Source organism: Phasianus colchicus, chromosome 14 (assembly GCF_987193195.1).
Source record: "Phasianus colchicus chromosome 14, bPhaCol1.hap1.1, whole genome shotgun sequence".
Lineage (NCBI taxonomy): Eukaryota > Metazoa > Chordata > Aves > Galliformes > Phasianidae > Phasianus > Phasianus colchicus.
Window position 1 is genome coordinate 15221835 of NC_143449.1, and position 18804 is coordinate 15240638.

Genomic DNA, 18804 nt, shown 5'->3' on the forward strand with positions numbered 1-18804 from the left:
TTTTTTTATGCAGACATAATATTTTTTTCTTTTTTTCTTTCTTGTAGCCATGTCATAAATGAGCTTATAGAAACTGAGAGAGTGTATGTAGAGGAACTGTTCACTGTTCTGACGGTGAGTGACTTCTTCAGATTGCTCATTACTGCTCCCTGGTGACTTGTACAAAAGAGCACCTGCCACTCTGTCGAACTAAGCAGAAATGTGACAGGACAGGTTTCTACCAAACTGTCAGATCCCCCAGCTAGTCATGAATTTTCAAGTTTTTTCCCTTTCTATTTCTAAGTAGGAGGCATCTGCAGGAACAGTTGGTGTCAGGATGAACTTTTCATCCAGAATGAGGAAGAAGCCTTCTGTTTGTACACACATGCACTGGTAATTAGTTCTATCACTGCTTGTGAAAATGTACAAAGAGCTGGTGTTTTTTAACTGCTCCCTCAGTTCTTTACCTTTTGGAGATGAAAGAAGGTTGTGTTTTATGTTTGGAAGGTTTCTGTCTCGATGCTTTGAGGTTTGTGGATGTATAAAGCGCATTTCTTAATCCAGAAAGCAGATTCTAATTTCTCTGCTGCTATTTTGAACACATGTATTTTGTTCCACAATGCCACTTGCTGATGAATGAAGCAAGTCACTGTTAATTACCTCATCCTGATTACGTTTCTCTGACCTGAGAACAAGCGGCATATGAATCTGTTCAGCTGCAGGTAGTTACACAGAACTGCCTTGCACTGGCTGGCTTTTGTTTTGTTAAACTGCACTTGATGTGATAAAGCAGTTGGCAGGCATGTGGGTTTATTGCTGTGTCCAGTCTAGATAGGGGACAGTGGATAGGGCAAGCTAAGTTGTCTGAAAATAACATTTCCATAGAAGAGTGAAGCCTCCTTGCAGTGGTTAAATAAAAATGACTAATTTTCCAGATACTTATCTTCTGCTGCATCCTTAATCAAATACAGAATGCCTGCTTAGTGGAAGGAATACTGATTTAAACCATAATTAATATAAGAGATTAATATGAAAAGCCAAAGAAGATATGCCATACATACTAAGTATGTTTTAGCAAACATTTGCTACTTGTATTAAATTGACCTCAGTTTTGTGCAGCACTTAGTGACTGGCATGAGCTGCCTGAGCTGCTGCCAATAGCTTTTTGCTATTTTCTTTGCAGAGATGGTCCTGAGTGCTGGCTCTGCCTTCCTCCTCTTCTACATTTAGGATATTTACCATATCTGGTAGCTGGTTTTGTGTTGGTGTAGTAATGTCATTTTCCTGCAGAGAGCTTTGCACTGTTTGCTAATTCCACCCAGCAGTTGGCAGCAAAGGCTTCCTTCTGGGAGACTGTGATTGCAAGAGGCAGGTGGGGCAATAGGGGACAGACTCCTGAGGCAGCAGGAATTGAGGAGAGCAAGATCCTGCTGTTCAGCATGTCTTGTGCAAGAGCAAAAAGCTCATTGATTTTGGTATTTGATCTCAAGCCTTCTCTGCTCTGTAACAAATCACCTTGTACACCAGATCTTGTGACAGCGTCTGTAACTGCACGTTCTGTACAAACACGTTTGTCACTTGTGTCCCAGGGTCATAACAGCAGATGTGTTTAACCCAGACAAGTATTCCTGTGGGATCAGTTGGGCTGTAGTGAGCAGAAAGTGACTGCAATTTGCCTTTTGTGGTCAGAACATCTCTACAGCATTCACTCACCCCAGGAAAAAGCTGTCCCATGCCATTCTCTGCTGGATCACAGCTCCACTTGCCAATGTACTGAAGGCTGATGTGCTAGAAGACAGGGATGTAGAAATTTGAAATGAAGTAGATTATACTGGAAGTCTGCTCACATCCCTTTGTTCTCTACCTTTGGGAAGTGCCAAGCAAAAGCCTGAAAAACTGAGCAGTTAACCCATTTTGCATCCTGCAGGGCTACAGAGCTGAGATGGACAACCCTGCCATGGTTATCCTTATGCCTCCTGTGCTGAGGAACAGGAAGGATGTCCTCTTTGGAAACATGCCTGAGATATATGACTTCCACAACAAGTATGGTGCTGGCTCTCCTCCCCCTCTTTGCCTCACTGATTTCCTGTAATGATGAAGTACCCAAGAAGTACCTTGGTCACAGCTGCGTTTTGTCTCTTCCCCTGTCTCTTGCAGAATATTCCTGCACAGTTTGGAAAGCTGCCTGGGAGCACCCGAGAGAGTGGGATTTTGTTTCCTAGACAGGGTTGGTGACTCATTTTCACATATAAGACAGACTTTTTAAGGCCAGTGTTTCTGCTGTGCTTTGCACTCTTCAACATCTCAGTTGTGTCAGTTGGATGAGGTGCTTCTGATATGTAATTCCAACAGCAAGGGAGGGAATGCAACTGTGTGGACAGCAGCAGATGGGGAAAAGCAGCAGTCATGACTGCTTGCATCAAGGAGCATTCTGCTTCTCAGCAGTGGCTCTTTTACCTGAACTCTGACTTTCAGATGTATACTTGGAAGCAGAGATAAAAGCACGTTGCAGTTCAGGTATTCCTTCTATTTAGCTGCCCAGCAGGCTTGCATGCATGTGCCTGACTTGCCTTCTGGCTTTCTTTGCAGCGAGAGGATTTCCAGATGTATGAGAAATATTGTCAGAACAAGCCCCGGTCAGAGTCCCTGTGGAGGCAGTGCTCTGAGAGCACCTTCTTCCAGGTGAGGTGTTGATTGCTATCAAGGCAGTGTCGTCCTGGGGCGCTTATCCTAAACACCATTCTCAGCACTCCACTGTTTTTGCAGTGTATTCTGTTTGCCACTGCATGAAAGCTGCACAAAAATGGCAGTTGGAGTTGCTTGTATACAAAGAATTTAAGGCAGATCCATCCATATTGTGTGTTTTTACGAAATCTCTTTTGTTATATGAACTATTGGACATTCTTACATCAAATCTTTGAAGTCTTCAAACCATATTACTCATGCTGCTAGAATAACTACAGATTGTTAGCACATATCTTACCTAATATGAATTCTTTGTTTCAGGAGTGCCAAAGAAAATTAGAGCACAAACTTGGGCTGGATTCCTATTTGCTCAAACCAGTGCAACGCCTGACAAAATACCAGTTGCTTCTGAAGGTATTTCATACGCTGCTTTTGAAATGACATTTGGAGATAGATTTGTTTTCCATTTTATTTTTCAGTTAAAGTTTATCTCTAAATAAAGCCTTAGGTTACGTGTTGCTTAGCTTGGCTCTCCAAAGTGACGTTCAGCAAGGTTGACATTTTTCATACCTGAAGGAGGAGTGTGTCCTTTTAACATGTTGTTTTAGTGGGGAGAAGAACTGAATCTGTTCAGAGATGTAAAATGTAAGAAAAATGAACCAGAGATGTCCATAAGGGTATGATGAATGAAAACGTACCATGTTGATTCATCTCTTCTGCTTGTGTTGTTGTAGTGCCCATAATCTTTAATGCATTCATCCTTTTGTCCTCATTCTGATGCAGAGACTTTCCCACTTTACAGAGAACTGGGGTGGTAGCTTCTGAAGGTAGTTGAATCTCACCTTCCAGCTTCTTGAATGAGGAATGAATACACATGAGGCGATAAGCAGGCAGAGGAGATATGAAATGAGAATAATTTTATATCAGTCATAGTGTTACCAATTCTGTCTTCTGCTTATTGGCTTGAAGGCTCCAGGATTTATAAAATCTTCCTTCTGTCTGCCAATCTGAAGACAGTCATCTACTGCAAACTCATATGAATGCATTTGTGACGTATTAGCAGCTGATGCCAAACCTGAGTCATATTTGCCATTTCTTATCAAGCAGGAAAAGGCAACACAAAGAACTCAGGTAAGAGTGATGCCACTCTGTAACCTGATGCCGTCCTCAAAGAAACCCAGAGAAAATGGACAGTGATATTCCACACCTCATACTGACTGGTTTACAATTAGTGCTTTTTCCATTGACATATGAAAGAAGAAACTCAGGGAGTGCAGCTTGCTCTTGGACATTGGAAACTTTGGGTGAGCTGGAAAAGAGTTTGCTTTGTTCAATTGCAAGCACATGCTCTTCCATTTCTATTTTCAGGAGTTGTTAAAGTACAGCACAAGCTGTGATGGAGTTCAGGAACTTCAAGAAGCTCTGGTTGCAATGCTGGATTTGCTAAAATCAGTCAATGACTCTATGCATCAGATTTCAATAACAGGATATGACGTGAGTAGATTTCAGTAATTAGAGAACTTGTACAATGCTGGTTGATGTACTGGAAGTGGATGGTGTCCCAGGATGTAGGAACTGAAAACCACATTAGAACAATTACAAACTGAATGGCATCAGGAAGCTTATAGATGTCAGTCTTCCATTTGATTTCAGGATTTTGGAAGCTATTCCCATCCAAACGATATGTGGAGTTGCATAGTTCCCACACTTGCCACCTTGTGGTTCCTGGGAGCATTTTTTCAGAATCTACCTTAGTACTCAAATGATTCACCTTGTAACTGAGCTGGGCTGTCATCATAATATTTCTCATTCAACCTTTAATTAAATACACCCTGAAGTAGGTTTTGATCCTTGCCTGTTGAAGTCGCAGTCCTTCCTAGGGATTCAGGGAGGGATGAGTGGATGGCTGAGCTGCTGGTTGCATTCCTGGCCTACTTGAAAAATCCTTTTCTTCCCATTCTGCACAACCTCTCTGCAGGCTCAGCTCTCATCTCACTGATGTGGGGGAACCCTTGATATGATCTTTTCTAGGTGCTGGCAAGTTTTCTTACCCTCCCGTTATTGACTTGTATTCCTTTGCATAGACTAACTGTGGGCTTGTGTCTGAGACCTCTTCTTCCCTCTTGGCACCATGCCGTCACTCCCAAAAGATCATCTGATCTTTCCAGGAAGACCTATTCTTAGAGTGACGTGCCTTGGAACAGAGCTGGCCCTTTTGCCCTTCATGGTTTGCACAGTCCTCCTACATTTTAATTGATGTAATCTTTTTTATATGTATTTGTCATACTTTCACCAGGGCGACTTGAGTGAACTAGGAAAAGTACTGATGCAAGGATCTTTCAGTGTTTGGACAGGACACCGAAAAGGTCCAACAAAAATGAAGGATCTTGCCAGGTTCAAGCCAATGCAGAGGCATCTCTTCCTGTATGAGAAAGCCTTGGTCTTCTGCAAGAAGCGAGAGGATCACGGAGATGGATATGATAAAACTTCGTCTTACAGTTTTAAGCATTTTCTGAAAGTAAGAATTTTTTCTTTGGGGCCATTGCTATGGGGATTGTAAACTGTTAACTTTGTGAACCCAGAGAGTATATTTTCAGTAGTGCACTGGCTTGGTTTCTGCTATCAAGGACTATAATGGTCCAAATGGAGGTGCCATGAAAGGCTGGTGGATGTAGTAACATGTAGTGGGTTATGGGGTGGAATCTGTCAGAGAAGCAGTGCTTTGGGCAAGTCCCAGGGATGGAGATGTGCCTTCTTCCCTCCTCTAGTCTACTTTCCAGGACAAGAGGTTGAAAGCATGAAATGGACATCATGAACTGCTGTCATGCCCAGCCCCTTGGAAGAATCAGGACTCCTCATGTTCCTGGTCTCCAAGGAGGCACAGCCTCCTGCTGCACAGCTAGGAGGAGGGGTATCACTCCTCTTCCTCTCCTATGCTTTTCTCCTTTGGCAGGCTCCAGCTGCAGCTAGAAGCATAATTTTCAGGCAAGGAGAATAGCCTGTGGCTAAATGGGAGGGATGTAAACAATTGTCCCAAGCCTATAAATGCCAACTCTTGTCAATATAAATCCCAAACTGCTTCTCTGAAAGAGACCGTCTGGCTCATTGTATCTGATGAGCACTTCTAACATGAGCATTTTGTCTTAATACTCTGCCTCATTGTTCTTGATAAATAAAAAAACAATATAGGTATGTCACAGAATGGAGGAGAAAAAAAAAAAAAAAAAGGCACTTGGAGGCTGAGCCTTTGAGCCCAGATGCTGTGAGTCCCCTGATCTACATGGGGTCTGGGGAGGGAGATGACACCAGCAGTCAGAAACCTTTCAAGGATGTTACAGTAGATAAGTCTGTTCAGCTCCGATGCACATTACAAATTGTGTATTAAAAACAATCCCAGTCCATATGTTTAGCTACTTAAGTGCTTTTCCCAAACAGCATAGTTTGCTTTCTGGGGAGCTTGTTTTCCCTGTAGCACTTGTTTTGCCGTATGTGCTTTTGAAAGAACTGAAGAGGCAGCATGGAGAAACCTGCTCAGAAGAGAAAATCTTGTGTTCAAGAGTCCAGAAAGTGAGGCCAGTGTTTGTCTAGGAGGGGCTCATTTTCCAGCATTTTGGATTGCTAAGGTGAGAGGTTGTGGTTAGTGAATGCCTGGATGCTGAAGCATTAATACATCCCTGCATACATGCATTCTCAGAATTGCTGTCCTGAGGGCAAAACCACATTTCCTGAGCTCAGCATTTGGTTGATTGGTGGTAGTATCATGGAATTAATTTTCCTTGCAAGAATGTTTTGCAGGGATTCAGAATTAAAGAAAGCTATTTCATGGAATCAGTGTAACTGGACATTTGTAGAAACAGCAAAAACAAAACCCCAAAACTTCCCCAAACAGGCAGACTTTAAAAGCAAGATAATATTTTAAATGTTACATAAAATAGCCAGCAATAAGTATCTCTTCAGCTGATACTCAGTAACTTGAAGCGTGCAGGTTCATAACTCATTGCAGTGCAAGGTAGATTGTCTGCCTTTTGTCACAGTGGAAGGTGATGCAGATGGATGCCATCCCAAAGCATTAAGCTCAGCCACCTCCATCTGCATTGCAGCAAACTGCAGCTGAAGGGACAGTAAATCCTGCTCAGAAGGAGGAAGAAGTATTTTAAAATACTCTAAAATGAATCAACGTGGCATAAATAGACCTATTTCTTGTACCTTCTTTCATGTCTTTATAGAGGATAATCTAAAATTCCAGGTGTCTTGATGCCTGGGCCGTTCTGTAGTGGACACCAAGTGGAATTACCAATCCAGAGGGGCAGCACAGAATTGGAAATGGGAGTCTGGATGAGTGCTCTCTAGGTTGCCCTTTCAACATCTCAGTGTTGCATTTGCCTACAGTCAGAGCAGAGCCTGATCTCGCTTTCCACGGCATTGTGGCACTATACTGCACAAGCCCAAAGTTTTCTGAGATATAATGCCTTCATAGCAAGGCTATGCTGCAGATTTTAACCTGTGCATTTTTGAATAGGAATGGATATGTGCGAGACTGTAGATGTGCAAATGGTCTCTGGCTTTAGTCAGCGATCAATCTCAGTTCTAATCGTCAGTACAGACCTCCAGACTTCGGTGAAACCTCATTGTGCACAACAGTGAGAGACAAAGAGGGGCTGGGAAATGCTGCTTGCTATTCAGTACCCTTCCTTTCTGAGTCTGGAGTTTCTTGCAAGTTCAGAAGAGCTCTGCTATTTATACCAGTGAAGAAATGAAGAAAGCTAATTAGCAGCTTGCTTCCTTTCTCCTCTTCATAGTCACTGAAATGGGGTGCCAACCTTTGGGAGAATAACTAAGGACAGAGAGCTCGACTGGGTGATCCCACCTGTAACTGTTGTAGCCTTGCAGACAAAAGCTCTGACTATGCACATTAGCAGAAAGGATCAGCAGTGTTTAACAGATGTTCTTTCTCAGGCTTTATTTGTATTTGTACTGGATTTGCTTATGGCCACCTGTGTGAATAATTAATGATACCATTATTATTAGATCTGTTTCAAAACATGAAAGTGGAATACTTAACTTCTTGATCATCTGTTAATCAGTGGTGAATTGCTAGCAAAATCTGCTTTAAACAAGAAACAAGTTTATGCAATATCAGGAACAGGGTAATTGCATGTTGTGCTCAGCGGATGGGTCAGAGGCCAAAAGAGAGTGAACTGAAATTCCCGAAGGAGCTAAGGGCTTCTCAGATGGATTTGAAGTAAATAAAATATAGCACAGCACAAATGAAGTATGTAGGAAGATAATGCACCATTCATTTATAATCTTCTTATACCTCATCTGAGAAATGTCATGCTGGAAGAGACGTGAGATAACTTTTCAGTTTGTTCCACTGATTCTCGAGTAGAAATTCTCCTGAAGTCTATTAGTGGTTATAAGAAAGCTTTGGTAAATAAGGCAAGCTGATGGAAATCAGGGGGAATAACTCAGATAATGACTTCCAGTTGGTGTTGAAATGAAAATTGATGAAATGCGTTAAACAAAACTGTTTTCACCCAATTCAGCATGGTGCAAAACATATGGATTCATTTTAAAGGGGAAAGATTTGTAACATGCTTCATTTTTTGGTTCTTTTCTCTTTGCAGATGAATGCAGTTGGAATAACTGAGAACGTGAAGGGGGATCATAGAAAATTTGAAATCTGGTATAGTGGAAGAGAAGAGGTATACGTTGTGCAGGTTTGTACCTTCAGAGATCTGAATATTTGTAAATAGTAGTATGGAAATGTCTCCTCTTGATCTTCTTGGGATATAAGGTTATCAGACATTCAGCTTGTATTTCTTCTATTTCATTTTGCCCGTGTCTCATTTCACAGAGCTGTCCAAGTGGCTGCTCCTCAGTGTCCAGTACAGGGCTGTAAAAATGGAGACAAAGCTGGGCCTGGAAATAGAGCCTTTAATTCCAAATGCAGTCTCAAATAGACCAGTAGTTGAAAAAAACATTTTTTTGCGCTTAGCAGCTTACATGAACTGAGATGGGAAGCGGGCCTCATGCTTTAATGAACGTGCTCTACTACAATTAGATGCTGGAACTGCCCCCAGAGTGAAGGCTTAGCTTCCATGCTGCTATTTCCAGCAGTAGTTTGACTAGTCTATGGAATAGTAGCCTGGTTTTATCCTGTTTATTTTCCCCTCTTTTGTAGCATTTTGAATAGAAGTTTATAAGAGTGAAGTATTTGCCTAATGCTGTGTTCAGAGCACAACCTCTTGTGAAAATACTGTTTGTTGATATTTGTTTTTAATTTGCTCTCTGCTGACCTTTTTCCTCCTTGTTATAATCCAGCAACAAACTTCAATTCAGATGTATGTAGGGTATACATATATTCAGAGGATAGTGATAGGACAAGGAGGAATGGTTTTAAACTGGGACAGGGGAGGTTTAGGTTACATATTAGGAGGAAGTTTTTCACGCAGAGGGTGGTGATGCACTGGAACAGGTTGCCCAAGGAGGTTGTGGATGCCCCATCCCTGGAGGCATTCAAGGCCAGGCTGGATGTGGCTCTGGGCAGTCCGGTCTGCTGGTTGGTGACCCTGCACATAGCAGGGGGTTGAAACATTGTGGTCCTTTTCAACCCAGGCCATTCTATGATTCTATGACAGATTTGGCCCTTTGGATATTTTAAGAAGAGAATTATTGCATGCTCAGATGTGCTTTTTCCTGTACTCCTTGGGTTGTAGCGATGTCTCCACCGTTTCTGCAGTGTTGCCTGGATGTGGTGGGATCATTAATTTAAAAAGATGAAGAATATTTTAAATATAACGTTGGCTTTGGATGAAAGGGATTTCAGATAATTGCAGCATTGAAAAGTAAGATTCTATTCAAACAATATAATGGGTGATTCATAATTTAAAATTCAGACAATTCTTTCTTCTTTCAGGCCCAAACAGTAGATCTGAAGATGGCATGGTTAAATGAAATAAGAAAAATTTTATTCAAGCAGCAGGAGCTCATAAAAGGTACATTTGACCAATTTGTCTGTGGCATTCAATGTGCTGCAGAATCTTTCCTATTTTCACACTTCTAATCTTCAAATCCACTAATTCTCACCAGAGAATTGATTTTCAGAAGAAACCCAGTAGCACAGTTCTGGAGTGAGGTGTACATTACAGGGAAATAAGTAAGAGCTGTAAAGGCCGAGTGCTCAAGTAGAAATGAATTACAGAAGTACTTTTTTTTTCTATTACCGTGGAGAGTTATTTCACATTTGTTCTCATATGCTTAATTCAACAAGATTCATAGCAGATGCCTTGTTTTAAGCATATTATAGTCCCATAGACTTCAGTGGAATGCTTGCTATTGGATTTGTGCTAACATACCATCTTAATCATAACTAAATCTGCTCTTTGTAATAGTCCCTAGGTCTGGTTTTCTCTAAACAATAATCATTAGAGTTGTTTGAAAAGCCTAGCTTTGAAAATAATGCTTCGACAGCTGCTAAGAAACAAGGATGTAAATCTGATGTCTGACCTCCCCACAGTGGAGAAGCAGCAGCCCAGCTCATGCTCTGACCAGCTCCACCTCTCCTCCCAGCTGAGTGACGGGTGAGTCCCTGGGGTGGCTCTGGATGGGGGCACCAGCGAGCACTCATCTGACAGCACAACCTGAGCTGCAGTTTTCTTTTTGTGTCCACCCAATAATTGAAACTGGGCACTGAGATCCTTCAGAAAAGCATATTAATAAGTACCATTATTATTTCTGATCCTGCTTCACAAATCTTCATGGAGTTTAGTTGTACCAGAGGAGGTTTAGGTTGGACATTAGGAGAAACTTTTTCTCTCAGAGGGTGGTCAGGCACTGGAATGGCTGCCCAGGGAGGTGGTGGAGTCACCATCCCTGGCAGTGTTCAGGAGTTGCCTGGATGAGGAGCTATGAGATATGGTTTAGTGCTTGTGGTACTAATAGGAATGGGAAGGCGGTTGGACTAGATGATCTTGCAGGTTGTTTCCAACCTTGTGATTCTATGATTCGTTTCATTTCTCATGTACAACTAATATTTATACATATTTAATCTTTTAGAAAGCAGCAGAGAGCCTCCATAAGCTCAGAAGAGAACGACTCGGAGCGCACCAGCCCAGTGCCACTCGACAGCGTGCTCCTGTCACCCCAGAGCAAACCCCACAGAAGTATGGCATCTCCCTTCCTTTGGGGTACTGTGTGGGCACAGGGTTCCCCAGCTGAGCTTCATGCTGTCTTGCAGGCTGGCCAGGAATGTCACAGTCCCTGGAGATCTGTGAGGGGCTGGAGGAGTGGTCGGGTAACCAGTACCTTTCCAACTGCTCAGACACCGAAGAGGAGGAGGGGAACCAGCTGGTTAGTACAGAAGTGAAAAAGCACCAAAGCTGGAGGTTTTGATTGTGTTGCTTTAGTAGGCTTCACTGGGTGACAGGTGTAGCTTCTCCATGTCTTCATTTTTCTGCATCTCCATTTGGGGAATGAGGAGATATCAGATGAGTTGTTTCAGTTCCTTGAAACAATTTTAATTAAGGTAGCTGTTAGTGCTCTATCACATTCCCCACGGCAGTCAGAAATAATGGCTGTGTGATACTGAATGTAGCTCAAGTAGATAATCTTTTTCTCTTTCTGCCACAGTCTCCAGGAAAATACAAAGCCCTTGCAGACTGCAAGAGGAGAGGATCAGAGGATCTGCTGGTGAAAAATGGGGATGAAATTCAGCTTTTGCATGAAGATGGTGAGGGACAGTGGTAGGTATTTTAGGATTGCTTTGCCTTATCTCTAAAAGCCTGCACAGCAGTGCCATGCTGCCTCACCTGCCCGGTGGTCCGCTCCTTGCAGCTTCTGATTAGGTTTCAGTCTATTCCAGAAAGTCAGAGAATTCATTCCCTTTCCAAGTCTAGGGACCTTACGCACTGGTTTGGCCTTGAAAAATGTGTTTGGACTTCCCTTGCCTTGGGTATGTGGGCTGTGTTATGCTGACATCTCACTAGCCCCTTGGTAGTGCTCTTGCAGCTCAAATGGGTGGTTTGAGTGAGAACTTTGTGCCCACTTTATGCCTTTTCCAGCTAAGCTGTTGGCTTTATTCCTCTGGGTTTATTAATAGCAATATTGAGTGATTACAAGACATTTTCTTCCCACAAATGGCTGTAATGAACCAGTGTTAACTGGTTAATAGCTGCAAACCATCTTTCAGTTGTATTTATAGCTGTGGCTTGTGGGGATAGCAATTCACAGCTGGTTCTCTCCTTGTAACTGGGAGCATTGCCTAGGAAATTACTATACCCCATGTTCTGCCTGTTGAACCGTTGGTCTCATTGTCTCAGAGGGCAGCATGCCCTCTTCTGATTTTTGCAGCATTTTGGCCAAGTTTCCTGCCTGTAATTCCTTTCCAGACTGATTTCTGACTAGCTCTCTTCAGCCAGCCTCTCCTTAGTATAAACACACAGGCACAGCAGCCCTATGGGGGATTCATGGCCAGCATCTACAGCCCTTATGCTTCATGGGAAATTCAGTTTGCTGTTAGCAAAAAGAAGGTAGAAAGTATCTCAATCATGCTGCATGCTCACCACCTTTCATAGCAGTTTTAGCCAGTGCCAGGCAGACAGTTCTCAGACCAAATGTATTTGTTAGTTCAGATCTCACTACATGAGCAGGAAAGTAATTGTCCTGGGCTTCATTGGTAGTCAGTGGAGAGAAACAGGCACTTCTGGAGAATGATGCAGACCCCAGGCAGGGTTACTCGTGCTCTGGAGAGCCTTGTTCCTCTTCATTAGCTAGGAGGGGCCCAAGGCAAAGTTCCTGATGAAGGTTTTTTAATTAGTTACCTAAAATTAGTTGGGTGGAATTCTTAAATGCACAGCTCCTGTTAAAATGCTCCCCCTATTTGAGCAGACTGTTGGTTGCACTGACTGTCATGTAAAGTGTGCCCACTGCCAATACAAAACTGCTTGTGGGGTGATTTGTTTCTTTTACTAATACTGTTGTTGTTCAAAGGTTGGTGAAAAACTTAAACAGAAGAAAAGAAGGCTGGATCCCTGTCCACAGTCTGCAGATAGTAGTCGGTGATTGTAGATTTCGGAATGCCAAAGTTGCAGGTATCATATAATACACATAACAGAAATATCTCAAAACTCAATTCAGGTCTTTTAAGCCATTTGTACTACACTTGATATACTAAATCTGGCTGCATTTGCCTCTGCAGTAAAAAAAAAAAAAAAAAAAAAAAAAAAAAAGGAGAGAGAGAAAGCAGCTACTCCAAAAAGCCTGCAGAAGTAGTAAATTAAGCTACTGCTTTTTTGTGGATTTTTTTTTTTTCTTAGCACCTTAAGACACTTCTCTGACTTTAGGCACTAGTAAGTTAAAAGAAACAAAAAAAAACCCAACACTTAAACACATAGGTTTCATTGCAAGAGCACTGGGTAGAAGATCTAGGAGAAGAAATGGAGTCTGATCAGGGATTCCCATGACTGTTTTTGCCTTCTTGCTGCTGTAGCTCAGACCCCATGTGAATAGGATGCACCTAGGCAAAACCTCCTCATGCTGCACAAGCTGCTGTGGCCTGATCCAAAGCACGTGGAAGGAAGGCTTCAGTTCTGCGCTTGGTCAAGCCTTGCTCTTTCACTCACTGCTGGTTGCTGCTTGTTAATCCTTCATTAAAATAGTTTATAAACAAATTACCAGGTTTTAGTGAAAGGCTTTTAGTCTTAAAAATCATGTTTCTCATTTTCTAGTTGTAAATGTACATAGATTAAGAAGAATAGCAGATGACACAAGAAGATGCCTTAAGAGCAGCCCATTACCCTCACCATGTATTTGCTGTCACCACTCCATGGTTTTTCATTACCATGCTGGAAATGGGGGGCTGGGATTGTGACTGGAACAGCTCAGAACACACAGAGAAAAAAATTCACAAAGGTTTTGTCCATAAAAAAGGAAGTCTAGTTATCTCTAGGTCCTGGACCATAGTCTGTGTGGAGGTTCCTCCAGCCCTGAAAGTACCCTGAAAATAGAATACTGGTTAACTTTGAATGCTGGCTTGCTTTGTCACTGGTCATAACCCCCAAATCCTAGAAACTTGCAGCTCTACATTGGTTTACAGTCACTGAGTACAAAGTAAGAAGAATTTCACAGGACAGAACCACAGAAGGCTGCTGCTGTACATCTTACACTGCTTCTCAGATGTTTGTAGCCGTGTCACTAGAATCTGGCAGCAGTGCTGAGGCTTAGTTTTCCCTGTTAAGATTGACTTTGCTCATTCTCTCTGTTGCTGATTGTGTATGCAGTCTGTAGGCATGGTTCTAATTTTACACGCACTTGAGGCAACGCTGTAGGATGGTGTAGGATGTTTTCTCTCCATTTCCTGGAGTTATTCAAAGAGCTTTTCAGTGGCATGTCCTTACAGCCATCATGCACTCTAAAAACTGATTTTCAGACCACACCTTTGCATTTAACAAAGCTATTCCTTTTGTGGATAGGTCATTTTATGCTGTGGATGATTTTACAGCCATTAATTGCTCTGGGATGTGGCCTGGTTTGGGGTCTGTTTTCTGCTTCTTCAGAAGATGGAGCTCTTACTCCAGCTCTGCAAGAAGTCCTTCCAGCCAGCCTCCCTTGGAGGAAGGACAGGCTGGTCCTGACATAGCAAAGACACAGTTTGGCAGCTGAGGAGTGACGTTGGGTACAGGAGGGCACACCATAACCCACAGATATTCTCAGCTGCCTGTGGCGTTCTCAGGAGCTGAAAGCAAAAGCACACAGAGCTGGTTCCTGTGTTAGTGCTTGGCTCCTGGTCCCCACAGTCATTAACTTGAAGTTACAGGAAGCTTTTCTGCTCATTTGAAGTTATCAGATAGGAATTTGGTAGATGTCCCACTACCCTGCCATTGCCAGCTTTGCAAATATGCTGTCCTGCACCAGGTCTGCCAAGGGAGAGCCTTTGTGCAAAGCAGAATTTGGAACAGCCAAATGAATCCTGAAAATACAGATGCTTTTTTCCTTTACTTCTTCACTAGTTGTGCAGTTAATTTGCCTTATGGATGAGTGGTTACTATTGGCAATGCCATGTAACAGCTGATAAAGAGAGTACTTTGGTCTAAATCTCTATTGCAGAGGTGGGAGGGAAAACCTTATTAAACTTAGTGTAAATCTTGGCCTGGATTTAAGCCAGGAGGCTTTTGGGAAGGAAGATAACTGGCTTGGAGTTCATTTTGAATAACAATTTTTTCCCTGTCGTGCCCCTAGCAATAACTTCTGAAACTAGCCATTGCTTCTTTCTTTTGAATAGATTTGTTTCCTGTGTAAATCTGTGGTGTTTCTCTTATGTGTGTGCCACAGCAGTAGTTCTGTATCGCAGATGTTAATGCACAGATCTCAAAACGGAAAAAGTTTGTTGAGAACTCTGCTCAAAGAAAGCACTGCTCAGGAAATAGTGGTTGCATGTTGCTCATTTCAGATGCCTTGCTAAAGTATAAAACAATTTCTGTATGTATTAAGAAGGAGCAGTTCCTGCATAAGATGCACATCCCTTGGAATGTCAGGAATGTGGGTTAGAATCCAAACTCTTCTTCCACGATGGGCCAGGAAGCAAAATAGCTCTGCAGGTCCCCAGGTTGCTTATACTCCACAGGCCATGTACTCCTGTGATACAGAGAACTGACAGCACCTGTGTCACTGAAGGGAAAACCATGTTACCTCCAGCTGTGCTGCAGCACCCAGCTCAGCAAACTGAGAGCTCTGACAGCAGAGGTGAGGTCCTTGCTGAAACCCAGTGCAGATGCGTGACGTGTTTCATCTCAGTGACATGGTAACAGTGCAGGAGCACAACAGCTCCCCTCTTGTGGAGGCTGAGCTCTTGTTCTGCTCTTCTTTTCTCTCAGCAGTGGTAAACAAATGCAAGCAAAAGGAAACATTTTGTTTGCTCTAGAATTTTCACGTCAGAGCAAAATGAGGCCAATGCATTTCCAGCCTTTTTCATCTGACCTTTAAAATCTGGGCAGAGAGATGGTTTCTGATTTCGTCTGACTGCATGAAGGTTGTGTGAGGCTGATTTATTTTAGAGCGAGCATGAAATAGAGCAGAATTGAGCCCAAACGTAAGGAGCACTCAGAGCATCTATTGGAAGATGCTCCATTCCAGGGCAGGTGCTGGCACCCACTTGTTTCAGGGAGGATGCAGGCAGCCACGATGCTCTCACTTTGCAGTGTGATGTAGGTCTGACCAGGTTGCTGCTCCTGTGCTATATATCAGACATCTTCTAGTTTTGTTCAGCATCCCACTTGACAAATTCTCTCCCAAGCCTTAAGGGGATCCCTGTGTGTGTTTGTGCACGTGTGAGTGCATGTGTGCTCTTCATGCTAAAATGCCCCTCACTTGAAGTGCCCAGAGGACAAGCTTGTGCACCCTCTGCTCTGACCAGCCAGGGCAGACTCTTGGCTGAGTTTGAGGCAGCTCTTTACATAGCACCTTGGGCCACACAGTTCTAATTTGCCTGATGAGAGTGCGTGGCTGAATGCTTGAGCTCTTGCAAGCTAGCGTAAGCATGTTAGCTGAAATGTGCAAGTTTTGTGTAAGTTTTGTTTAAAATGCCACTTGTCATTTTGCAGATGTAGCACAGCTGTTTGCACTGTTACTCTTGCACTTTAATGATTGCAGCCACAGGCTTTATGTGAGCAGAATTATTATGCAGGGTCCGTTAAAGATAATATTAATTTTTGCCTTTGAAATATAAAGCAGGGTCTACATTTACAACCAGTGATGCCAGCCAGCCTCATAGAACAGCTATTTTGTGCCCATAGAAAGCCATTTTGCAGTGACAAAATAAGGATTCTAGAGACGATAACCGCTGGCCATGCTGTGATAATCAAGTGATAGATTACAGAAACGAATCAAACCCTGTGGTCCTGCCTTAGACAAGGCTCTCACTGAAGCTAATGGGAGTTCAGCTTTCAGGGAGAACCACAGGAGTGTGCTGTTTTTTCCTTTTACGTTTTACAAATGTTACATGATTACAGGGAACAATGTGTTTCTTGGAATAAGATGCTTTAACATTAACATCATTCTTCATTACTTTATAGATGCTGCCCTGTGTAACACGCGAAAGTTTAGTTCCCCTTGAGTTAAGGGTGAACTAGTAGCATCCTGGTTTTGATGCTCTTGGAAGCTTTCAACTACGTGTTACAGAGAAATAGCACAATAGTTGGAGTTTTCCTGTACTATTCATCACATTCACAGAGCTCCACAGCTTCATCTGCACTGAACGGGACCGGTGTCCTAAGCAGCTTCTCATAGTCATAAAGGAAGCCATTCTCTGCTCTTTTTTTTCCCCCACTATGGAAAGTACAGTGTTTCATTATTTTTACCTGCTGTTTTCCATGACATCCATCATGTTTCATCAGAGAAGTACACCTTGTATAGATGCTTGAGATTTCCTCTGCAGGTTGAAGGCTTTATCTACTTATTAGCTGACAACTGTTGAAGCTGATTGCAAATCAAAGAGTTGAGTTTTGGTAAACCAAAAACAAACAAAAACCAACAACAAAGAAGCTGTATGTTCTGCTTAATTGATTTTATGGATGGATTTTTCTTAAAAATCTACTTCAGCTATGTGAATGTAATGTTCTGTAAGAGCATCATCTGGCTGACTCACGTGGAAGATGCAATAATGCTAAAGATCCTTTTTTTGCACTTAGGGTCTGAATCCAGCCCATTGCAGTCAGTCCCATTGATTTCAGTGAGGTTTGGATCAGGTCGAACTGACAACTCAGGGTTGTCGCCAATCACTTTAGGGTCCCACAGTGTCCCAAGGCTGAAACCTGTATCTAGCAAGTGTTGAAGTTTACATTAAATGTATGTACTTTTGGAACACGTGCCATAAATCAAAGTTAAATGTCCATGTTTGCACTAAGGATGTTCATGTGACAAGACTGTACTTTTCAGCATCTTTAATGATAACGCATCAGTTGAATTTTCAAGGAAGAGAAGGAATATTGAATTCTCAGTTTAATTTTGTGTTTCTGTGTCTAGTTTTGCTTTTGTAGAACATAGGTATAGGTGGTTTGACTTTTAAGCAGATGTATGCAAAGAGCATCTGACTGTTGAGAACAGGGTTGATAGTATGCATGCCTTACAGGATGTGCTCTGTCCCGTTGACACAAAATGTTTTATACCATGGGCTGAAGGGGGACCTTTGTGTTCTGACTTTGATTTGTGAGCCATCAATTCTTAGATACAGTATCAAACTGTTGAGTTCAAACACACTGAGTGTTTTCGGTGACCACTTTTGTATGGAGGAATGGTTGAACTGCTCCTTGGCTGTGGCTGCCCAGGGGGGATTTCCCTGGGTTGGATGGCCAGCGCTGGGGGCAGCCCCATACATCCCCAAAGCAGGACCACTGAGTCTGTGCTAAGCAACACTGCGGGACTTGGAAAGATCCCAGTGTTCCTTAGCCATTGGGAATCAAACCAGGGAGGTTTTAAGTCACTGATTATTATTTCTGTCTGTTTTAAAACTGATCACAGTGCGCTCACTAGGTGGAAAAGTAGGATTCTCTGAAGTTAGTATGGAGGTAATTTATAGTGGTAACAATTCTTGTGGTACCAGTACACATTTTGAGGTACAGCTGTAAATATTTGTCTCAAACATAGCACACATTGCATATGAACGGTTTTAATCTTTTTTCTGTCTTCCATAGTTTTAAATTTAAGCTTTTATTAATTTATGAGATTGACTAGCTCTGCAACTCTGAATGTACAGTCTGAGATTTTTAACATTTGAAACTTTGCACATGACATGGTCTGTTACCTTTAAGTATGCTGTTGAACTAGGCTCTTCATGTACATGTTATTATAAATTACAGTAGAGAGTTTTCTCTGACTGCAAGTTTAAATGAACTATATTGTATATGTACCTGTAAAAAAAAAAATGTGTTAAATCTATATTTAAAGATTAAAAAGTTGTTAAATAAATTCTTATGAGAATATGCAATTCTGTCTGAAGACACCTCTGCTATGGCTCTGAAAAAATTCTGAGCGTTGGCTTTGTTTCATTTCTTTGGCACAAATATAGCATTCACACACACGTTTGATTTTAAGACGAGCAGTGACAGTGGCTCCCATCAGCTTCTGGCTGGATGTGGTGGCAGTGAG

The 18804-nt window shown here is 42.3% G+C and overlaps 1 protein-coding gene across 4 annotated transcripts in view; it reads left to right on the top strand.

Moving 5' to 3' along the window:
- The window catches only part of MCF2 (MCF.2 cell line derived transforming sequence), a 49310-nt gene extending 30678 nt beyond the window's left edge, over window positions 1–18632 (top strand). For 2 of the 4 annotated variants that reach the window (XM_031594272.2, XM_090150307.1), the window contains exons 16-30: window positions 48–114; window positions 1907–2022; window positions 2137–2206; window positions 2569–2661; window positions 2986–3078; window positions 4033–4158; window positions 4961–5182; window positions 8292–8384; window positions 9584–9662; window positions 10184–10247; window positions 10723–10829; window positions 10904–11016; window positions 11296–11408; window positions 12655–12755; window positions 16734–18617. In XM_031594272.2, coding sequence (XP_031450132.1) covers window positions 48–114; window positions 1907–2022; window positions 2137–2206; window positions 2569–2661; window positions 2986–3078; window positions 4033–4158; window positions 4961–5182; window positions 8292–8384; window positions 9584–9662; window positions 10184–10247; window positions 10723–10829; window positions 10904–11016; window positions 11296–11408; window positions 12655–12755; window positions 16734–16774 — 1498 coding nt within the window. In that variant the 3' untranslated portion in view covers window positions 16775–18617. Of the gene's footprint in view, window positions 1–47; window positions 115–1906; window positions 2023–2136; window positions 2207–2568; window positions 2662–2985; window positions 3079–4032; window positions 4159–4960; window positions 5183–8291; window positions 8385–9583; window positions 9663–10183; window positions 10248–10722; window positions 10830–10903; window positions 11017–11295; window positions 11409–12654; window positions 12756–13153 lie in introns of all 4 variants that reach the window. The other 2 variants (XM_090150306.1, XM_031594273.2) reach the window with 2 other exon arrangements.
- Window positions 18633–18804: the final 172 nt, after the last annotated feature.